Source organism: Plecotus auritus (assembly GCF_963455305.1).
Source record: "Plecotus auritus genome assembly, chromosome: 4".
Lineage (NCBI taxonomy): Eukaryota > Metazoa > Chordata > Mammalia > Chiroptera > Vespertilionidae > Plecotus > Plecotus auritus.
Window position 1 is genome coordinate 156,758,248 of NC_137775.1, and position 20,769 is coordinate 156,779,016.

General features: G+C 39.1%; 1 protein-coding gene across 6 annotated transcripts in view; it reads right to left on the minus strand.

Annotated features, from left to right (window-relative positions):
* The window catches only part of PCLO (piccolo presynaptic cytomatrix protein), a 309,161-nt gene extending 289,430 nt beyond the window's left edge, over nt 1–19,731 (minus strand). For 5 of the 6 annotated variants that reach the window (XR_013960307.1, XM_080663234.1, XM_080663230.1 and 2 more), the window contains exons 1-2: nt 19,326–19,707; nt 11,863–13,480 (exon numbers count right to left, since the gene is read on the minus strand). Coding sequence is in view for 5 of the 6 variants with exons in the window: in XM_080663234.1 (XP_080519360.1) it covers nt 11,863–13,480; nt 19,326–19,579 (1,872 nt within the window). In the remaining variant the exon portion in view is untranslated. Of the gene's footprint in view, nt 1–11,862; nt 13,481–19,325 lie in introns of all 6 variants that reach the window. The other variant, XM_080663233.1, reaches the window with a different exon arrangement.
* Between the last annotated feature and the right edge of the window lie 1,038 nt (nt 19,732–20,769).

The window sequence follows — 20,769 nt, forward strand, 5'->3', positions numbered from 1 at the left end:
TAAGCTGCCCTTATAGTCTCTTAATATCATGCCTAGACATGGGATTTATTTTATCACCATCTCTGGAAATGTAAAGAAAGTGCCTCCTATCTGCTGTTTCGTGTTTGGATAATTAGTATGATAGCTACCTGATTTCTCATCTTTTTGTAGATAATATTGCTTGTTTTCTATGAAGTCTTTCAAGTTTTCTCCTTATCTGATATTTCACCAAGACCTACCCATCAGTAATTTTATCAGTCTTTCTTGGCCATCAGTGGAGCTGTACAATCTGAAGGCTTCAATCTTCCTTTAGCTCAGAAAAATGTTCTAGAGCAGGGGTCCTCAAACTTTTTAAACAGGGGGCCAGTTCACTGTCCCTCAGACCATTGGAGGGCTGAACTATAGTTTAAAAAAAAAAACTATGAACAAATTCTTATGCGCACTGCGGGCCCGGGACGAGTCGGCTGCTAAGCAGGACAGGCAGCAGCACCCGGCGGGCCGGATAAATGTCCTCGGCGGGCCGCATGTGGCCCGTGGGCCGTAGTTTGAGGACGCCTGTGAGCTTGCCTCTGTGGTCTTGATTCTGGAACTCCTATTAGAGCTCTAGATATAATCGCCATGATTTTTAATGTCTCTTAGAGTTCCAAAGCTCTCAGAGTCCTAAGGGAGCCCCAGAGTTATAGATAGCAACCTCCCAAAAATGTCTACAACTCCATGGGCAGCAGTCTAAAAAGAGCTCTCCATACTAGGGATAAGTCCCATCCCGGCATCCACATCAATAAAGGAAGGAGTAAGGGGGAAGTAAAGCAAAGGAAATATAGTCAATAATATGGTTATAAATATGTGTGGTACCAATAGAGGTGCTGGAAATATCAAGGGAACACTATGTAAAGTACATGATTGTCTAACCACTAAGCTGTACACTGGAAACCAATATATAATAAAAAAAAATAAATACAGAAAAAAAATAAAATAAAGGAAGGAGTAAAGATGGGAATTTCAGAATTCTACATATTCCTGAGTACATTCTTACCCTTTCCTTCCTTACCAACCACTAACCACCCTCAAATCTCCAGCTTCAGTTAAGATTATACATACAAATGAGACAGACCTTTAGTTACCACTAAAAATTCCAGATTTCCAAGTCATCCATCAAATCCCATACTCTAATCTACCAATGGAAGGGAGGGTACCCTACCACCCCATCCTACCCCTCCCTTAGTCTGTGCCATAACATTCTCCTAATTCAATTTTCTCCATAACACCTATTATCATCTGTCACACTATATGTTTTATTTATTTGTTACTTTTATTAAAAAATAAGTTTCATGAGGCAAGATTTTCTACCTATTTTTTTTCACTGCTATATCCCCAGAGTCTAGAGGAGTGCCTGGAACATAGTGGATGCTTAATAAGTACTTTAATTGTTTATTGTCTTTTAGCTCTATTATCTGGGGAAATTCTGGGTCTTGCTTTTCCAGACCATCAACTGGGCGTGGGCCCATTTTTACCCTCTATCAGCCCACTGAAATTTGAATCTGGCAGTTATTGATGAACTATCCTCTTAAATATTTTTCAGAAATAATACAATTTTATAAGTTCTTTATGTTTCCTAAATGAACTATTTTCTATGAGGCAAGATGTTTTGTTTTTCTTTTGTTTCACTAGTTCATCTATGTCCTTCATGTGATATTATTGCTAAAATGTCCTTAGTATCTTCAAACCATTCATTTATAGTGAATGTCTCCATTATTTAGTATAGGTAATCAACAGCATTTTTTTTCTGTATTTATGGACAGGTCTGCTTTCTCATTAGTCCTCTCCTTTGAGTGAGAGGAAATAGAATGGTGGAGGGTTGGAGTCCAAGTAAGGACAGCTTTACTCAGATGCTAAAAGATGTAGTACATTCGACTCTTGGTTGAGTAGTCTGTTGTTTTTTCCTTTATATCACTCTGTTGTGGGAGAAGAGCATTACTTCTTTTAAGCTTCTGTTGAAGGCCCTATTTTTCGCATGAGGGTCCTTCCTCAAGCAGCTCATCCCTTCATTTGGACAATTCTCTGGCATCAGCCTGAAGGGAAAAACAACAAGGTTTCTCCCTACTCCATGTCTTCCGACTGGAGATTAGAAAAGAGTCCGCTTGTCATATATTTTTCCTACTGCAGTTCTTCAACTTATTGTGTGATCACTACCCACAACCCACTACTGCTTTCTATATATGTTGACATCAAGCTTAGAATTTCACTGAGGTTTCTCTTAGGAACCCACTTGTACAGTGGTTTCCTTGGCGCTTTTTTTTTTTTTTTTGTCCCCTCCTTCCTATCTTCTAAGAATCTTTAACATGTCATCTTATGTTATTGGTGATCTTTCCCATTTTCAGCAACTACTATACTTTCAATCTTTTGACCTTACTGCTAAAATAGCAAGCAACTAAACAAAGACTCTCCACTTTTCTAAAAATTCTTTAAGCTATTCCACCACCAAAAATGTCTTACTGGTTTTCTTTCTCCATAGGTTTCAGCCTCCTGACATTTCACATAGCTCTAGTCTCTTCTCACCAGCAATTCCTAACAGATATGCCCACTCTCCCCCCAGTTTCTCTTACTATAAATGGAAGAAGTAGTAGGCCTATCCACCTAAGAGGTGGCAAGTTAAACCATTTGACCAATCTGAAGAATTTCAGTCATTTTTTTTTTTGGTGATTTTTTTCTTGTTTTTTTTTTTTTTTTTTTTTTAATATATGGAGAGAGTTTATATGCAAGTTTAGGTGTGAATGCTTTTTGGGTTTTTCTGGCTGTTCAGATATGGTCACATTTTTGTTTAATTAAATATCTGGATTCAGCCAAAAGAATTATTAACATATGGGCAATAACAATCAAAAATATTATGACAAAAGAAAACTTCCGAGGAGAGATCCAAGATGGCGGCATAGGTAAACACCTAAACTGCTGCCTCGCACAACAATTTCAAAACTACAACTAAAAGACAAAACGTCTATCACCCAGAACCACGGGAAAGCTGGCTGAGTGGAAGTTCTACAACTAGAAGGAAAGAGCAAACAGCATTGAGGGGTGCACAAGCGCTGAAAAGCTGAGGTACGGAGTCGCGCGAATCGGGTTGGCGACGGGTGACTGTGAGCGCTGCTGTTTTCAACCCGAAGGGAAATAAGCTCCCGATTACTCCGAACTCGTTTCTGGGGAGACGAAGGGGACCCAAACTCCTACAGGGAGAAGCTGGACTGTCTGCCATCGGGTCGGAAAGTGAGGGAGACTTGCTTGCAGGGCTGCGGGCAGGAACAATTGTTTATTGTGCTGGGGTGCGGGACGCGGGGACACGGTGGGAGCCACAGAGCCGCAGAGCCAGCTTACTGGCAGCCATTGCTGTTTGCCACACCCTAGCCTAGTCACGCCCTAAGACCCCGCCCTGCACAATCTATGAACCCACCCAAGCTCCAAGCAGCAGCTTTAGCATATGAATGGCCTGCCCTATCGCAGCTTAACCTAGCAAACTTGCAGCCCGGGTCAGACAGCTCCAAAACCTCCAAACCCCAAGCAAAGAGGAGAAAACTGTAGTTCTCGCTGTACCTCCTGCTGAGTGGCCTCAGACAGTAGCTGACCTGCACCCCATTGGAGATCCAAAAGCCAGTGTACCTAGTGGTCAGTGTGAGACACCAGATTTCAACTCCTCACATCCATAAGTGACACATTCAAAAGGCAGACTAAGTGAGCACCAAAGCCCCACTGAAACAAGTCCTGCACCATAAGCGTGTCTCCAGCGCAGCAGTTCTTCCATTATAGACACAGCAGGTCCTCACAGCCAACTGGCCTGGAGGTCAATTCCTCCCAGTGTACCAACAGCAATCAAGGCTTAACTACACCAAGACTTTGCACTCAGCCCACAAAGGGGTATACCAAAGGCGTCCACCTCAGGTGATTGGGGAGGCTGAACTACTGGCCCCTATAGGTCACCTACCACACAAAGCCACTCCATCAACACAAGGAAGCAGCAAAATGTGGAGACAAAGAAACAGGTCACAAATGAGAGAAATGGAGGAAAGCAAACTACTGGACGACATAGAGTTCAGAACCACATTTATAAGGTTACTCAAGAATCTTCTAAAAACTGCCGAGAAACTTGATGAGACTTCTGAGGAGCTTAGTGAGACCTTCAAGGACCTTAATGAGAATGCCAAAAAAATGGAAAAGGACCAGTCAGAAATTAAGCATACACTGTCTGAAATAAAGAATATACAGAAACTCAACTGTAGATCAATGTACCCCAAGAATCAAACCAAAGATCTGAAATATGAGGAAACAAAAAACACCCAACCAGAAAAACAAAAAGAAAAAATCCAAAAATATGAAGATAGTGTAAGGAGCCTCTGGGACAACTTTAAGCGTACCAACATCCGAATTTTTGGGGTGCCAGAAGAAGAGAAAGAGCAAAATATTGAAAACCTATTAGAAGAAATAACGACAGAAAACTTTCCCTACCTGGTGAAAGAAATAGACTTACAAGTCCAGGAAGCACATAGAACCCCATACAAGAGGAATCCAAAGAGGACCACACCAAGACACATCATAATTAAAATGCCAAGGGCAAAAGACAAAGAGAGAATCTTGAAAGCAGCAAGAGAAAAACGGTTAGTTACCTACAAGAGAGCACCCATACGACTGTCAGCTGATTTCTCGGCAGAAACTATGCAGGCCAGAAGGGAATGGCAAGAAATATTCAAAGTGATGAATAGCAAGAACCTACAACCAAGATTACTCTACCCAGGAAAGCTATCATTCAGATTTGAAGGTCAGATAAAGAGCTTCACAGACAAGAAAAAGCTAAAGGAGTTCATCACCACCAAACCAGGATTACATGAAATGCTGAAGGGTGTTCTTTAAGAAGAGGAAGAAGAAGAAAAAGGTAAAGATAAAAATTATGAACAACAAAATGACATCAAATACATACCTACCAACAAGTGAATCTAAAAATCAAGTGAATAAAAAATCTGAAGAACAGAATGGACTGGTGAATATAATAGAATCAGGGACATAGAAAGGGAGTGGACTGACAATTCTCAGGGGGGAGGGGGTGTGAGGGGTGCGGGAAGAGACTGGACAAAAAGCTTACACCTATGGATGAAGACAGTGGCGGGGGGTAAGGGCATGGGGTGGGGTGGGGAATCAGGTGGAGGGGAGCTAGGGGGAAAAAAAGAGGAACACCTGTAATAATCTGAACAATAAAGATTTATCTAAAAAAAAAAAATCAATGGAAAAATATCCTCAGGTGAGGATTAACAACAACAAAAAAGGGTTTAATTAAGTAAATAAATTTAAATATCAAAAATTAGAAAGAAAAAAAAAGAAAACTTCCATCACTAAAAATTGGTTCATTATCAACATCCAGAAAAATGACAAATCATTTCATATATTACAAAATTTCATAAGAGCTAGGAGAATTATCATACATTAGGGACAAGTCTTTAAATCTATCCCTAAATCTATTGTGCCCCATGCTACACATCAAAAGAGACAAATAGATCAAAAATAACAAAAACAACAATAAAATGCTTTTGTTACTAATTAGAAAGCAAACACTGTTTTTGTATCAGAGAGTAATCCCAAAGAGAGAGCCTGCATTGTTGAGGTCTATTCCATTAATGAACTGGCAAGAAGAGATATAGCTATATACTCCTCTTGGCATCAAAAGTCTAGTCTTGGAACCAGTTTATTCTTGAGGTTTATTTGGAAAAGCATGGAAGCATGCATCTTGACAGTACCAGAGAGGATAGTTAATTTAAACACTATCCTCCTCACACAGAAATTTAGGTGGCCTAAAGTGTGTGTGTGTGTGTGTGTGTGTGTGTGTGGCAGGGGTGGGGGAAAACTGGCCAATTTAGTTAAGGAAGTACAAGTTCCCTTCCCTAAAGCTCTTCTCTGAGTGTTGGTATCTTTCCAGTGCTTCCCCCGGAGACCTGGCAGTCATTTAAGAGCCAGGATCTTCATAAGCAAATGTAGTCATAATTCTGATATGTTAGTAACAAGAAATATCAGAGAAATTCTCCTAGTCTTTTCAAGGAGTAATACAAGAGACCAATATTCTATTTTACCCGAAGTCTACAAAATTAATAATATTGAGTTACTGCATATAAATATCTAACTTGAAAACAATAAATTCATATACATAAAATGTTACAGAAGGTTCAGCCTCTTTTCCTGTCTTGCATGGAAAATCTGTACACTCAATCTGAATATTTCAGGATGATTATACCCAGAGTGTACGGTCTTCCTTGGAAGATGCAAAGAAGTTAACTCTCTCATCATATATTTAACAGTTTAGAAGTGGATATCTTTCCTAAAATTTCATCTATCTTATCTCTCTTAAAACAGAGGCTCTCAGTCTCCATCCAGAGCTTAAACTTCCCAACTCTGACCTCCTGATAATTCAGTAGTTTGAGGAACTGGCCATTTGGTGAACAGGATTAGGGAAGATGCATTCCTAGAGTTCAGAATTAGAACTTGGATTGCATTTTTCCTTAGAGGGGGAAAAATTAAAGTTAAAATGAAATGTTATTATTAACACTATAGATCAAATGGCTTTTGATGGCAACTTCAGAAGCCAGCAATTTATGATGCTGTATTTATGTAGAAAACAAATTGAGAGTAACTTCCAGAATCAAATCTATTTAAGGTAGAATATCCATGTCACATTATGTTACAACTTGAAAAGCACTTCATATATTATAAAACACTTCCTCATACAAATGTTCAATTAATCCTCCTAACAACCCAATGTGTTTGACAGAGAACATGTTATTATTTTTCAAATGATGTCACTGTCACACAAAGTGTAAAAGACTCATGCAAGCTCATCTCATCAATATGGGGATGTGTCCTTTATTACAAGTGAGGCCCTCTACCAGCCCCCACATTCCCAACACCTTTCATGTGTGTCCAAATTCTTATTAATCTTCACAGTCCCAGCTCAAATATTTGTTTTCACTAAAACAGTGGTGACACCCCCAGCTGACCATGATGGTTTCTTCCTTTGACCTCATAGCACTTTATCTCTCTTCCCACCATGACTTGGAATCAGAAGATTTGGCTTGGGTTCTGCTTAGCTATTTACTATCAGGGTGATCCTGAAAGTAAACTAACCATAGTAACCACTAGGACACCAGTTTTCTCATTAGTATAATAGAGAAAACAAAATATATGCCCATAGAATTATTTGGAAATTGAATTTTGATAAAACAAATAGGAAAGAACTATGTGAACTATAAAGCCCTATACAAAGTTACTCTTCACACACACACAAATTTACATATATATGTATACATACATACATACATACATATATATATCCTATCTAATAAAAGAGTAATATGCAAATTGACCATACCTCTGCTACACCCACCAGCCACGCTCACCAGCCATGCCCACAAGGTATGACTACATTAGTCAAGTTAAGTTTCATAAAGCAGAATGCCCATCACTACCTGCTCATAGTGGAAGACCAAAATCTGATTTCAACTTCTCTCCAATCTCATTGCCTGTTTCTTCTTTGCCACCACTTCAGTCAACCTAGATTTATCCCTGATTCTGTAAATATTGCCTGCAATAGTTTGGCTCTAGGTCTTGGACGAAATCATTACAGCCTTTCCTGTTCTTCATCTATAGAAACAGTATCCAGCCTTATATACCAAGCTCAAAAGCCACTTTCTCCACTGAGCTTTCCTTAATCTCGCCCATTGAAAATGACACTTCCTACCCGTAAGACAGCCATCATCATTTTACCACCTAGTATATTTCCTTGTGCATGTATTATCTAACCTAGTACATTTTGATCATGTTAAGATCAGCATTATGTTTTAGTTATTTTTATATCCCACAAAATATAGAGTAAAATGTCTTCCATATGGTATGTACTCAAATAATATACAGGATGGGACAAAAGTGGATTTACGGTTTTTATATGGAAGATAATACAATAATTAATAAATAATAATACAAGAATAAATTCTGTGTTTTGCATACTCACAACTGTAAACCTACTTGTGCCCCACCGTGTATGTGGCTTGAGTTTTCAACTGCATATTTATGCCTTATAAATTGCCATAAAAACAAAGAAAATATTTTACAAAGTAATAATCTATTGTTTGAAGTCATTATTACTGGACATTCCTATAAGATCATTTATTATGGGTAGAAATATACCTTTATCAACATTTAAAAATACATAAATACATAAACAAACTACTTATAATCTGATTTCCTCCATAACTTGAATGCAGATGTTCTTATTAATTGAAACTTCATCATTAAAGAATGACTTATTTAAAAAGTTAAGGTACTCAATATGACTTTTGATTAAAAGACACTTTAGAAAATAACAAGAGGTTGTCGCATTTTAAATGCACATCATTTTCATCTTTTATCACCATAAGTATCCAAACTAACATAATAGCTATCAATCCTCATTCCTGTTGTTATCATAAAATAGATTTCCTTTATAAAAAAGGTACACAAGTCTCCCCTCTCAGGGGTATTTAAATCACATAATCCTTCATTGCCTGCTGTCATTTTTGTTTTTTTCCTGGGCTGTTCCAGACATAATGTACACAGCCCACCAACAGCTGTCCTCCTGACAGACTAAACCATTTCTGTGCCTACCCGGGCTACCAGATTTCTTTAAAAATATATTCTTTTAGATGCTAAGCATCTTTATTCTCACTTTATTTTATGATATTATCTTATCTTCATTGAATTACTTCTTAACTCCAGAGAATTTCTGAGTTTTTTGGCTATTTGGTGCTTTTTGTCCCACCCCCACCAATGTTGCCAAGTTTTTACCTTGACTTGCTGAAAATTACTTTTCTATCCTCATTCAGAATAAACAATTTGATTTCATTTGTGGCACTACCAGCTCCTTTATAATTTGATATGTCAACAAGGCTTGCCAAAAGACTTGAAATATAAACTATGGTCCTTCTGAGAGGACACCCATCAATGTTGAACCTTCTCTAATGACTTCTTCATTTTATGAACTGACTTATGCTATTATTAATGACTCTCAACTAATGAGGGACGCATGCCCTCATAGGGGATACCCAAATTTCTGTCAATGAAAAGGGATGTGTGGTTTGAAAAAATGTATTGAACTTTACATTAAAATTCTATTAGAATTGGAAAACTTGGAAACCAAGATGGTGGCATAGGTAAACACCTAAACTGCTGCCTCACACAACAATTTTAAAACTACAACTAAAAGACAAAACGTCTATGACCCAGAACCACGGGAAAGCTGGCTGAGTGGAAGTTCTATAACTAGAAGGAAAAAGAAAAGAGCATTGAGAGGTGCACAAGTGCTGAAAAGCTGAGGTACAGAGGCAGGCGAATCGGGCTGGCGGCAGGTGTCTGGGTGCAGCTGCTTCTTTCAACCCGAAGGGAGACAAGCTCCCGATTACTCTGAACTCCAGTTTCTGGGGAGACGCTGGGAACCCAAACTCCTACGGGGAGAAGCTGGACTGTCTGCCATTGGGTCGGAAAGTGAGGGTGACTTTCTTGCAGAGGTGCGCCCAGCAATCATTGTTTACTGTGCTGGGGTACAGGATGAGGGGACTTGGAAACGCGGAAACACAGAGATGGCTGACTGGCAGCCATTGCTGTTTGTCACGCCCTAGCCTAGTGACTCCCTGAGACCCCTCCCCGAACAATCTACAAACCCACCCAAGCTCCAAGCAGCGGCTTTTGCATATAAATGGCCTGCCCTATCACAGCTTAACCAAACAAACTGCAGCTCCAAAACCTCCAAACCCCAAGCAAAGAGGAGAAAACTGTAGTTCTCGCTGTACCTCCTGCTGAGTGGCCTCAGACAGTAGCTGACCAGCATCCCATTGGAGATCCAGAAGCTAGTGTATCTAGTGGTCAGTGTGAGATGACAACAGATTTCAACTCCTCACATCCATAAGTGACACATTCAAGAGGCAGACTCAGTGAGCACTAAAGCCCCACTGAAGCAAGTCCTTCCCCCTAAGCGTGTCTCCAACACAGCAGTTCTTCCATTATAGACACAGCGGGTCCTCACAGACAATTGGCCTGGAGGTCAATTCCTCCCAGTGACACCAACAACAATCAAGACTTAACTACAACAAGGCTGTACACACAGTCCACAAAGGGGTGCACCAAGAGTGTCCACCTCAGGTAACTGGGAGGCTGAATCACTGGCCCATATAGGACACCTAGCACACAAAGCCACCCAACCAACTCAGGGAAGCAATGAAAATGCGGAGACAAAGAAACAGATCACAAATTAAAGAAATGGAGGAAAACAAACGACTGGATATAGAGTTCAAAACCACGGTTATAAGGTTTTTCAAGAATTTTCTAGAAAAGGCCAATAAATTCAACGAGACCCTCGAGGATATGAAAAAGGACCAACTAGAAACTAAACATACACTGACTGAAATAAAAAAATATTATACAGAGACCCAACAACAGACTAGAGGACCGCAAGAATCAAGTCAAAGATTTGAAATACAAAGAAGCAAAAAACACTCAACCGGGAAAGCAAAAAGAAAAAAGAATCCAAAAATTTGAAGATAGTGTAAGAAGCCTCTGGGACAACTTCAAGCGTACCAACATCCAAATTATGGGGGTGCCAGAAGAAGAGAGAGAGCAAGATACTGAAAACCTATTTGAAGAAATAATGACTGAAAACTTCCCCCAAGTGGTGAAAGAAATAGACTTACAAGTCCAGGAAGTGCACAGAACCCCAAACAAAAGGAATCCAAAGAGGACCACACCAAGACACATCATAATTAAAATGCCAAGGGCAAAAGACAAAGAGAGAATATTAAAAGCAGCAAGAGAAAAACAGTTAATTACCTACAAGGGAGCACCCATACAATTGTCAGCTGATTTCTCAACAGAAACTTTGCAGGCCAGACGGGAGTGGCAAGAAATATTCAAAGTGATGAATAGCAAGAACCTACAACCAAGATTACTCTACCCAGCAAAGCTATCATTCAGAATTGAAGGGCAGATAAAGAGCTTCACATATAAGAAAAAGCTGAAGGAGTTCATCACCGCCAAACCAGTGTTATATGAAATGCTGAAAGGTATTCTTTAAGAAGAGAAAGAAGAAAAAAGTAATGATAAAAATTACGAACAACAAATACATATCAACAATTGAATCTAAAAATCAAGTGAATTAAAAATCTGAGGAACAGAATAAACTGGTGAATATAATAGAATCAGGGGCATAGTTTGGGTGTGGATTGATTAATTCTCAGGCGGAAAGGGGTGAGGGGGGTACGGGAAGAGATTGCACAAAAATCGTACACCTATGGTTGAGGACAGTGGGGGTGGGGTAAGGGCAGAGGGTGGGGTGGGAACCGGGTGAAGGAGAGCTATGGGGGGGTGGGGGGAGGAGAAACAATTGTAATAATCTGAACAATAAAGATTTATTAAATTAAAAAAAAAGAATTGGAAAACTTGTTTTCCAGCACAAATATGATCCCAAGTAAGAGTATCATAATTTTGGTAAGCAGGAGCATGAATTTAAAACTAAAGTAATAACACTATATACTAAATAATAAATATTGTGGTTCTTACAGAGTGCAGCATCTTTCAATCAATTCATATTTGCTTTATATGCCAAATATATCAGAAATTGCGGCAATATTTTAGGCTTATTATTGAAGAAAAGGTTTCTAAAAACTCTAACTTGCAATTGGCAGAAGAGATAAAGAGGAAGCAAGAAGGAGGGAAAGAAGGAAAGAACCAGAGGAAAACAATGCCATCCTATCATACCAGCAGTAAGTGAAACATCCTTTGTGGAAGATGGTAATACGGTTTAAGAGCATGGACACACTGAATAAATGCACTCACCTCAGTTATATCAGGATTGGGATTAAAACCACAGAGGCTACACACAGTGGTTTTACATCCAGTGCATGTGTTAAAATTGGCCTTTTCTGGAACATGCAACAGAAGTTCAGTAGTATTGCAAAGAGGACAGATGGTTTTAGGGAGGCCTTGTACTGGAATCTGGGCTGCAGATGGAGAAGTCAGTGGCTGCAGAGGTTTCCCAGCTCCTGTTTGGCTTACAGGTTTGGTAGATTGCTGAGCTGAGGGCTTTGCTGAGCCAGGCTGCTGAGGTGGGGGCTTTGTTGGCCCAGGCTGTTGAGCTGGGGGTTTCACTGGCCCAGGCTGCTGAGGTGGGGGCTTTGTTGGCCCAGGCTGTTGAGCTGGGGGTTTCGCTGGCCCAGGCTGCTGAGCTGAGGGTTTCGCTGGGCCAGGCTGTTGAGCTGAGGGTTTCGCTGGACCAGGCTGTTGAGCTGAGGGTTTCGCTGGGCCAGGCTGTTGAGCTGAGGGTTTCGCTGGGCCAGGCTGTTGAGCTGTGGGTTTTGCTGGACCAGGCTGTTGAGCAGGAGTCTTTCCTGGCCCAGGCTGCTGAGCCAGAGACTTCACTGGCCCAACCTGCTGCGCAGGCGTCTTTGTAGGCCCAGGTGGCTGAGCTGGAGACTGTGGCCCAGGTTGGTGAGCTGGGGATTTTGGTGGCCCCGTCTGCTGGGCAGGGGGCTTTGCTGGTCCTGGAGGCTGAGCTGGAGACTTTGGCCCAGGCTGCTGAGCTGCAGGCTTTGTTGTCCCTGGTGGCTGGGCTGGGGGTTTTTCTGTCAGCTGCTGAGCTGAGGGCTTTGCTGTCCCTGGCTGTTGGGCTGGGGTCTTCCCTGGCCCTGGTTGCTGAGCTGAGGGTTTTGCAGGTCCAGGCTGTGGCGTGGAAAATTTTTCAGGTCCAGGCTGCTGGGCTGGAGGTTTTCCAGGACTTGTTTGCTGAGTCGGTGGTTTGGACGAGCTTTGCAGCAAGGGTTTGAGGGATTCTCCCTTCACAGTGTCTGACTGTTTAGTCTGAGGCCTAGTTGCATCTCTTTGGAGTGGCAATTTTGTCTGATCTGTCTGAGGAGCCTGGGTAGGTCCCTGAATTGGCTTTCCAGTCCCTGGAGGATGTGATTTCATTTGTTCTGATTGCTGAGAAGATACTGATTTGAGGGAGCCATCCTGCTGATGCGGGGCCCTCACAGGTCCTTGCTGCTTAGGAATTGACTTGGGTGACTGTTGTTGCGATGGAGGTTTTGTGATTCCATCAGGTTTTCCTTGTTCCTTCTGAGCTGTTTTTTGTTTCTTGGCAGTTTCTTCCTGGGATGTATCAGAGTCTGATATCAAATCAAAAGGATTGAATTTATTTACAACAGAGGAGACAGCACTTAAAGGGTTAACCTCTGAGAGGAAGCTAGGCATCATACCAGACTTGTGCTCTTCCTTAAAATCAGTTCTGGACTTTGATTCTTTCAAACTAATAGTGGAAGGACTCCTTCCAGGCAATTTCTGTTCTGACCTCAAAGTGTCTGTAGTTCTACTTTTACTGAGACCAGGATGAGCTGGATGCCCAGGGTCCGGCGGTTTTCCTGGCGGCTTTGGAAGGTGACTACTATCCAACTCTTGTTTCCTAGAAGAGTGAAACAAAACAAAAACAAAAAAATGAAAATGATTAAAATTATCACAACTGAAAGCAATATCAAAAAGGTATAACTTTCTTAAATCCTCAAAATTATAACAGTATATGTAGAATCCACTTTTATAGCATCCTGTAAGTGATCTAAAACATCTAATGCCTTTATTACTTTCTTTATAAAGAAAGTTAGATTTTTTAACAGGAAGGCAAAGAAAAGGGGGAAGAAAACAATACTTACTACTATGAGTGATGAAAAATTAAGATATCTCGTCAGAAAGTATTCATAATAAAAATAATTTACATTTGCACTTAATAGAATCTGGCCATACTTAAAACCTAAATAAATATATTAACTCAGCAACGTTATATTCCAGTACATGCACGTTCATAGGATGTGTCCTTTTCCATCACAAGATATGGCCAAAGTATGTTAGTCTCCAAAATACTAGCAGCACTAATAAGTAAAAATATTCATTTTAAAATGTGGGAGTTTGCTGCAACTGTTTTTTTGTTGTTGTTTGCCCACAATGTGACATCAGGGGAGTTTCTAGTACAGAAGGTTACACTTAACAAGGGCTCTGGTAAAGTTGATCATCTAGTCAATTTTACCCTATTCTGTCTAAAAAGGTAATATCCATCAAATATTAAACTTTATAGAACGAAAAATTCTACTTAATTAGCAATTTTTAGGAAAAAGTTCCATCTGTCTTGTGGAAGAATGTTACATCACTTAATTATTTTTTTTCTAATAGTTAATTCTCAATCTGAGATCTGTTTGCAAGGGAACAATAGATGCTTAAAGCATCTTGAGATATAGCCTGCTGTGCCAAACGCAACAAGCTAGCTGTGACCCCACTTTTGAAAAGTACTGCCACTTTCCTGAGATGAAGAAAATATATGATTTTCTTGAATAATGTTTTCTACAACATATACTATTGTTATTCTTAGATTATTAATACTTATTAGCATTGAGTTTAAACTGTAAGAAGTAATTAATTTGAAAAATATCTTTTAAATCACAGACAAATATACAAGATGGATAATATAAAATAGTTTTGGTAGCAGGATCAAATTTAAATTACTATGTTAAAGAATTAAAATAATTGTTTCTTATATATACTTTTAGCCAAAAATCAAGTACATTAATTTTTTGAGTAAGCCATTCTTTATTTATAAATTTGAAACTAAAAACATGCTGCATTAGTTTTAGAAAAAAAAAATCAAATTTCAAGTATTCTGTTTAATATATGTAGCTTTTTCATTTTGGAAAAGGTTTACTTCTTTTTAATTAATAGAAAAAATGGAGGGAAAAACAGTGATTCAGTAGCACTTAAAATGTGAGATGATCACAATAAAGTTCTACAGGTTTTAATTTGTTTTATCAAAATATACCTGCTCATGGACAGACTAAATTTTAAATTTCAGATCATTTGTAAGTTAATAATGTAAAGCATGGTAGAAAGAAACACTGAAATATTACTTCTCATTAGGAAAGGGTCAGAAAGAAAATAATCTATAAATGGCAATGTATACACAAAGTGATTTTCTTATAGAAGATAAATACATAAAATTCATAGTTCTGGCAATTTCCTCCAGTAAAAATGTTATAAAACTTCAGGTATTGCCATATCTCTGAAGCCTTTCCTTAAACAAGGAAGTAAAATCAATTACCCATATTAACTCCAACAATTTTAAGATATGTTTTTAAATGTATAGCCACATATTTTCATTTGGGGAAAATGATTTTGAATGTTTCTTTATAGGCATTTCTATGTGTTCTCATCCATATGAAAGAAAAAGCCATAGTAAACCTGTAATATATTATTTTCAAAGAGTTCCACTGTTTAGATCTTTATATTATTCTAGAAATGTTTCACATTCAATTAATAAAATGGATCACTCCCTTGAAGGACATATGCTTCGGGATTCCGTTATACAAGTGACTATAAGTAATTATTTAGACATTTTATTGAATTGGTTTCCTTGTTCAGAGTCCTAGAAATGTATATTTAAACAGAGCACTAAAAAAAATCTATTCTTAATTTAATTAAATTGTCTTCTATTGGAAATACTATTACACTTAACTGTTTTGTGATATTATTTCACATAATCTAACTGAACAAATAGAAAATAAAGTTCATGAATACCAAATATGTATAACAGTAAACAATTTAAAGACAGCAGCTTGGATCAGAAATTATAATTTCATGGACTTCCTACAAATGTAAGTTGTATTAAATATTGTAGGCTCCCTTTGTGAAAAAAAAATACCTAAACAGCTATAAAGGTTGCCTTACAATTTAAACTTAGTCTTAGTTGCTATTATTATGTAAATAAACACAAAACATGGAAATCTTGGAGTGATAGTCATTGAAGAGGGCTTAGAGGGGATAAATGATGATGGAAAAATGAAATATAAAAAGAGAAAATGTAGGCTCAATACAAAACAAAAATATAAAGTTGTCGTAGCAAATTATGGTCTTTTGGTGATTTTCTGTTTAGTAGAACAGTTATTCTGTTAAAAAGAAAAATGACTACAATGCAATCCGTGTCTTGTTCACTAGACTATGAACTCCTGGACAATGTGTTTCACTCATCCTTGCACCACTAGAACCAAACCTGTTAACTAGTAAATGAGCATTCATGATTGATGAGTGAATAACGATGAATGAGTGAATGATGAACATGGCAAGTTCTGTATTGTTCTAAATTAATGTTTCTTGAATTCTTTCCACTTCAAATTCTTCCACAGGCCTTCTGAGATATAATTGGAAACATGCCATATTCTTTTTAGATCCTGGATTTGGCCTGCTGCTCTAGAAAGACAAACAGGTGAGGAAGTGTCCAGTAGAGGAGGCTCAAAGGAATGCTAAAGAAAATAACTGAAAACTCAGAATTCTTATAAAATATTCTACTACTCAAAAGTGGTTTTTGGTCTTTTCATATGACATATCTGTAGCTGTATAAAGAATGTGTAGAAGAAGTAATAAAATGGCATTTCCCTGGGTCTACGACAAATCAAAAATCCAGGAACATTGTATTTGTAACCTGTAACTTTTAGCTTATAATTACCCATCTTTATGCAATATCACTATTTTACTACTGTCATCCCCAGGGTAGGATTTTCTTTTATAGGTTAGCAGGAGGAAACTGATTCATCTACAAATGAGGTACACATGTATTTAAGAGTAGATTGTAAAAGCAGTTGGAATGCTGAAATATTTTGTTAAGTGTAGCACAATAGGCAATGACACTTAATTTCATGTGCTGAGTCACATAAAATTGTACACTAGAAATACAAGCAACTACAGGAATTCATTTTTATACTGTAGAGGATACTAGGGCTTAAAGAGGCTAAGAAACTAATCCAACGTTATAAAATTAGTCACAGAAATATGGTGTCTTGATTCCTGGGGGATTTCCACTATATTGCACTGACTGTCCCATATGTAAAATATAGACATATCACACTAATTCATAATAATGAATAACTCAACATACAACTTGTCTGTAGCCATCACTGCCAGTGCTATTCACTACTGATATTAATATTACTTTTATTTATTTATAAGTTTTTTCATATTAAAATTCAAACTAAAACGGCCTGCTGAATTTTTAATTGATCCTCACAATGAATGACTTTACAAGACAGGTAAGACAAGTATCACCTGCCTTATTCAGAAGTAAGGAAACTGAGGCACATATGACTGAGAAGCATTTATAATTTATCATGAGTCAGTTAAAATTAACAAAATAAGAACCTAGTTCCCTTTCTTAAAAAGATTTTAAAAAATCAGACCCAACCGTGTCTAATTCACAGCACTTAATCTCTTAAAACTTCAAATAATTTGCATATACTTTCTCATATATACTTAAATTAATGTGTTTCTAAATATTTAAATAAGCCAAGTATTTTTTTTTTTTTTTTTTTTTGGTTATCACCTATGGGGATAATAATTTTCTAAAAATTATGTGCCTCTTATAGAAAATTTTCAGTAAAATATAAGTTGCAAAAATTAGAAATATATTGTTTATATAATTAGATGAAGCTTTAACCAATAAGAAGCCATAAATTACCTACTAATAAAAATTCTACCATAAAATTATTAATAGAGAGTTTAAAAGTATGCTATCTGATACAAATAGTGCATAAAACAAAGGCTGAAATATTTTTCAGACATCCTCTGAAAGAAGAAAAGTTAGGAATTTAGAAATCAAAGCTCACACTTTTCTTGGTATTTGTAAGGAGCATGCTAAACCTGTTGCTTATGCCTCTTAGGAAAAACTGTTGAACAGGCATATATTTCTAGAAGGTTAATAGAAATATTGTGCCTCATTATTACCTTATGGAAATCTAGTATATGAGCATTCAAAATATTTTCCAAGTCAAATTTTCATCCGTAGAGAAAAATAGTACATAGCTGTACTACTTAGAATAATGGATAAAAAGGGCTTTTTACCAAAGAAATAGCCCAATATATTAGTAGTTTAAAAACACAGAAAAACATAGTCAATATAAGGAGCTAACTTAACTAGCAGTGGTGGTTTCATTTCAAGAAAATAGGGTTTTTACCTGATAGATTTTAGGCCTTTAGGATTTTATATGAAAAATATTGTCATAAAACATTTTATGTATCCATAATTCATTTTACAGTTCTCCTATATTAAATTTAACATTGTAATTATTTGACACAATCATTTGCATATACTTATATGATAGTGCTTAAGTTAAAATATTTTTATTTTATGAAGTACAGTATAATAATCTACACCTATATATTCAGATCTGTAATATTTCTAATACTTCAAATGAAAAAATTGTAGTTTTCCCTTAAGTTATCATAAAGGAAGAATGGTTTCAGGACCACTAATAGAGAACTATTCTCCATGGGAGGGGGGAAAGTTAAAGGATTTGTTTACAATAATAAAGGCAGAGCTGGCACAATGATTATACCCTCTTAGTACACTAATTAGAAAACAACTAATTTATTAGGATGAAGGAAAATGGAGAGCTAGAGAAGAAAATGAACACGTTAACATTACAGACTAGCACTTGATTGCCTGTGCAAGTTGTCATTTATCTGCTTTGTCTTTAAAAGTATGTACTGGAAACTAATTTTAAGATACCACAAATTTACATGTTCTTCCATAAACTGTAAGGCACTTTTTGTATATAAAGAGCAGTGGTTTAAAAAATAGCATATGCCAATTCAGAAATACATGTACAGCACCTGCTCTGCTGTGACCAACCCATCTGTTTAATGCCACAACATATTTTAGGGCCCCACATTGAATGTAAAGGATGCATTCATTTTATACCTTCTACCTAAACAGCTCCTGTTCTCCTCTGGGGGGTGGATGGGAAGGAAGGACAAAACACAACACCTCCAGGGAATTAATGGTATTGTTACAGAAACATGTAGACATTTATAAAGAAAAAGACCCCAAAATGACTGAGGTCTAAACAGAGACAGGTAAATATCCATATCTATCCATTTCCCAACACATCCGTTTTGTATAATGGAAGACTTTCAGATTAGTAAAAACACGGGAGGGCGTCTCTCCTCGCCATCCTAGAGGGAAAAGGTTCCAAAAGGCCAAAAATCACAACCTAAAATCACAGTTCCAAGAATGCAACCCTTGACTATCCCACCAGAAAGTCTACAAATGCATCATTTTTACTCGGCCCATCAGAAAGAAGGCTTATGATTTCTTTAACGCCACCCCATTCGGGAGAGTAAAATGAACGGAGACGACATATATGTACTGCCGTGCTGACACATATGTGCAAGGGAAGCTGTACATATATGCCCGGACATATACAGCATGCTGTGCGTGCCTGTGCATGGGAGGCGGCTCCGCAGCGGCCGCGGGAACGCTTCCCTTGGGCAGCCCCTGCGCCCTTGACATGACAGCAGCGATCTGTCTCCTCTCCTCTTCGCTCAGCTGGCTCAGATCCGCCTCCATGCCGGCCGGGATCACGGTGTGCAAGGGGCTCCCCGCCCCGCCAGCCCCTCCTCCGGCGGCCGCCGCCGCTGCCGCCGCCAGCCCTTCGGGGAGCCCTTCCCCTTCCAAGCTCGCCTCATTGCCCATGGTTCGGGGGGACTCGGAGCCGCCGCGCTCCCTCCTGGCGCCGTCCCCCTCAGGAAGCCGGCGGCCCGAGGAGCCACCGGAGCCGGGGTCCGCAGCGGGGTGTGCAGGCAGCAGCGGAGTCCTGGGCTCGGGCCGGGCGCCGCTACCCGGAACGACAGGCGAGGATTAGTCCCGCTCGCAGGTGACGGCCGCGGCCGGTGCCTCCTCCATGTTGGACAACGCCAGGCAACCTTTGCAGAAGACAACTCCCCACCGCCGCTGCCTCGCCGACCCGAGCCGGGGAGAAGCAGATGTGAGCCGCGCCAGCCCCGCGCCGTCGGCCCCGCCCACCGCGCCCCGCCCCCTCGCAGTGCGCATGCCCGCCGCGGAACAGGTGATGTCCAGGCCCACGCCCATCCTGTCTGCGTCGCTCAGCATCTTTCCTCACTCTCAGCACCGATTTAAAGGAGCCCAGCGAGAGCACCGATTAAAAGCCTGGACGAAACTACCATGGTTTCTCTCAGGCATATTGCAGGATGCCTCAACCTGACTTTTGGCAGAATGCACTCAAGGGGGGCGCAAGGGAACTGGAGGGGAATATTGTCTATTCCCAGCCTTGATTCATGGGATTTGTAATTTCAACTTTGTGTGTGTGTGTGTGTGTGTGGGGGGGGGGGGGGGGGCGTGTAGGGGGACGGGAGGAGTTGTTGGGTTTTTTTGTTTTTTGTTTTTGGTGTGTGTGTGTGTGTGTGTGTGTTTTCCCCAGGAGGGTTTTTAAAAGATCCTAGGAATGAATTCAGGTAACTGGAGATCCACAGGAAAAGCATGATATCTCTGGGTTAAATTTTCCCAAAGGAGCTAAAACTGGCCCTTTGTATTTAGATCTTCCCAGAACAATTAGATTTAAACCTTAGATACAGCATCATCAAGCAGGTAAGTTTTTTTTTAATGCATATAACTGTGTTGTACCCTAAAGGGACTACACAAAAGTAAAGCATTATGGGAAATTGGGGGTAGGATACTCTAGTAAGATATAGACTGTAGAATATTAAAATATTATAGTGTGGAATTTGGAAAACATGAGTTCTTTTTTTTTTTCTTTTTTGTAAAAAAATGTGGGTAGAAGAACCCAAAAAGGTCAATTCATTTGTATAAGGTCACGCAGCTGGTTAGCAGCAGAAATGTAACTAACTACTCTTTTGGACCCACTC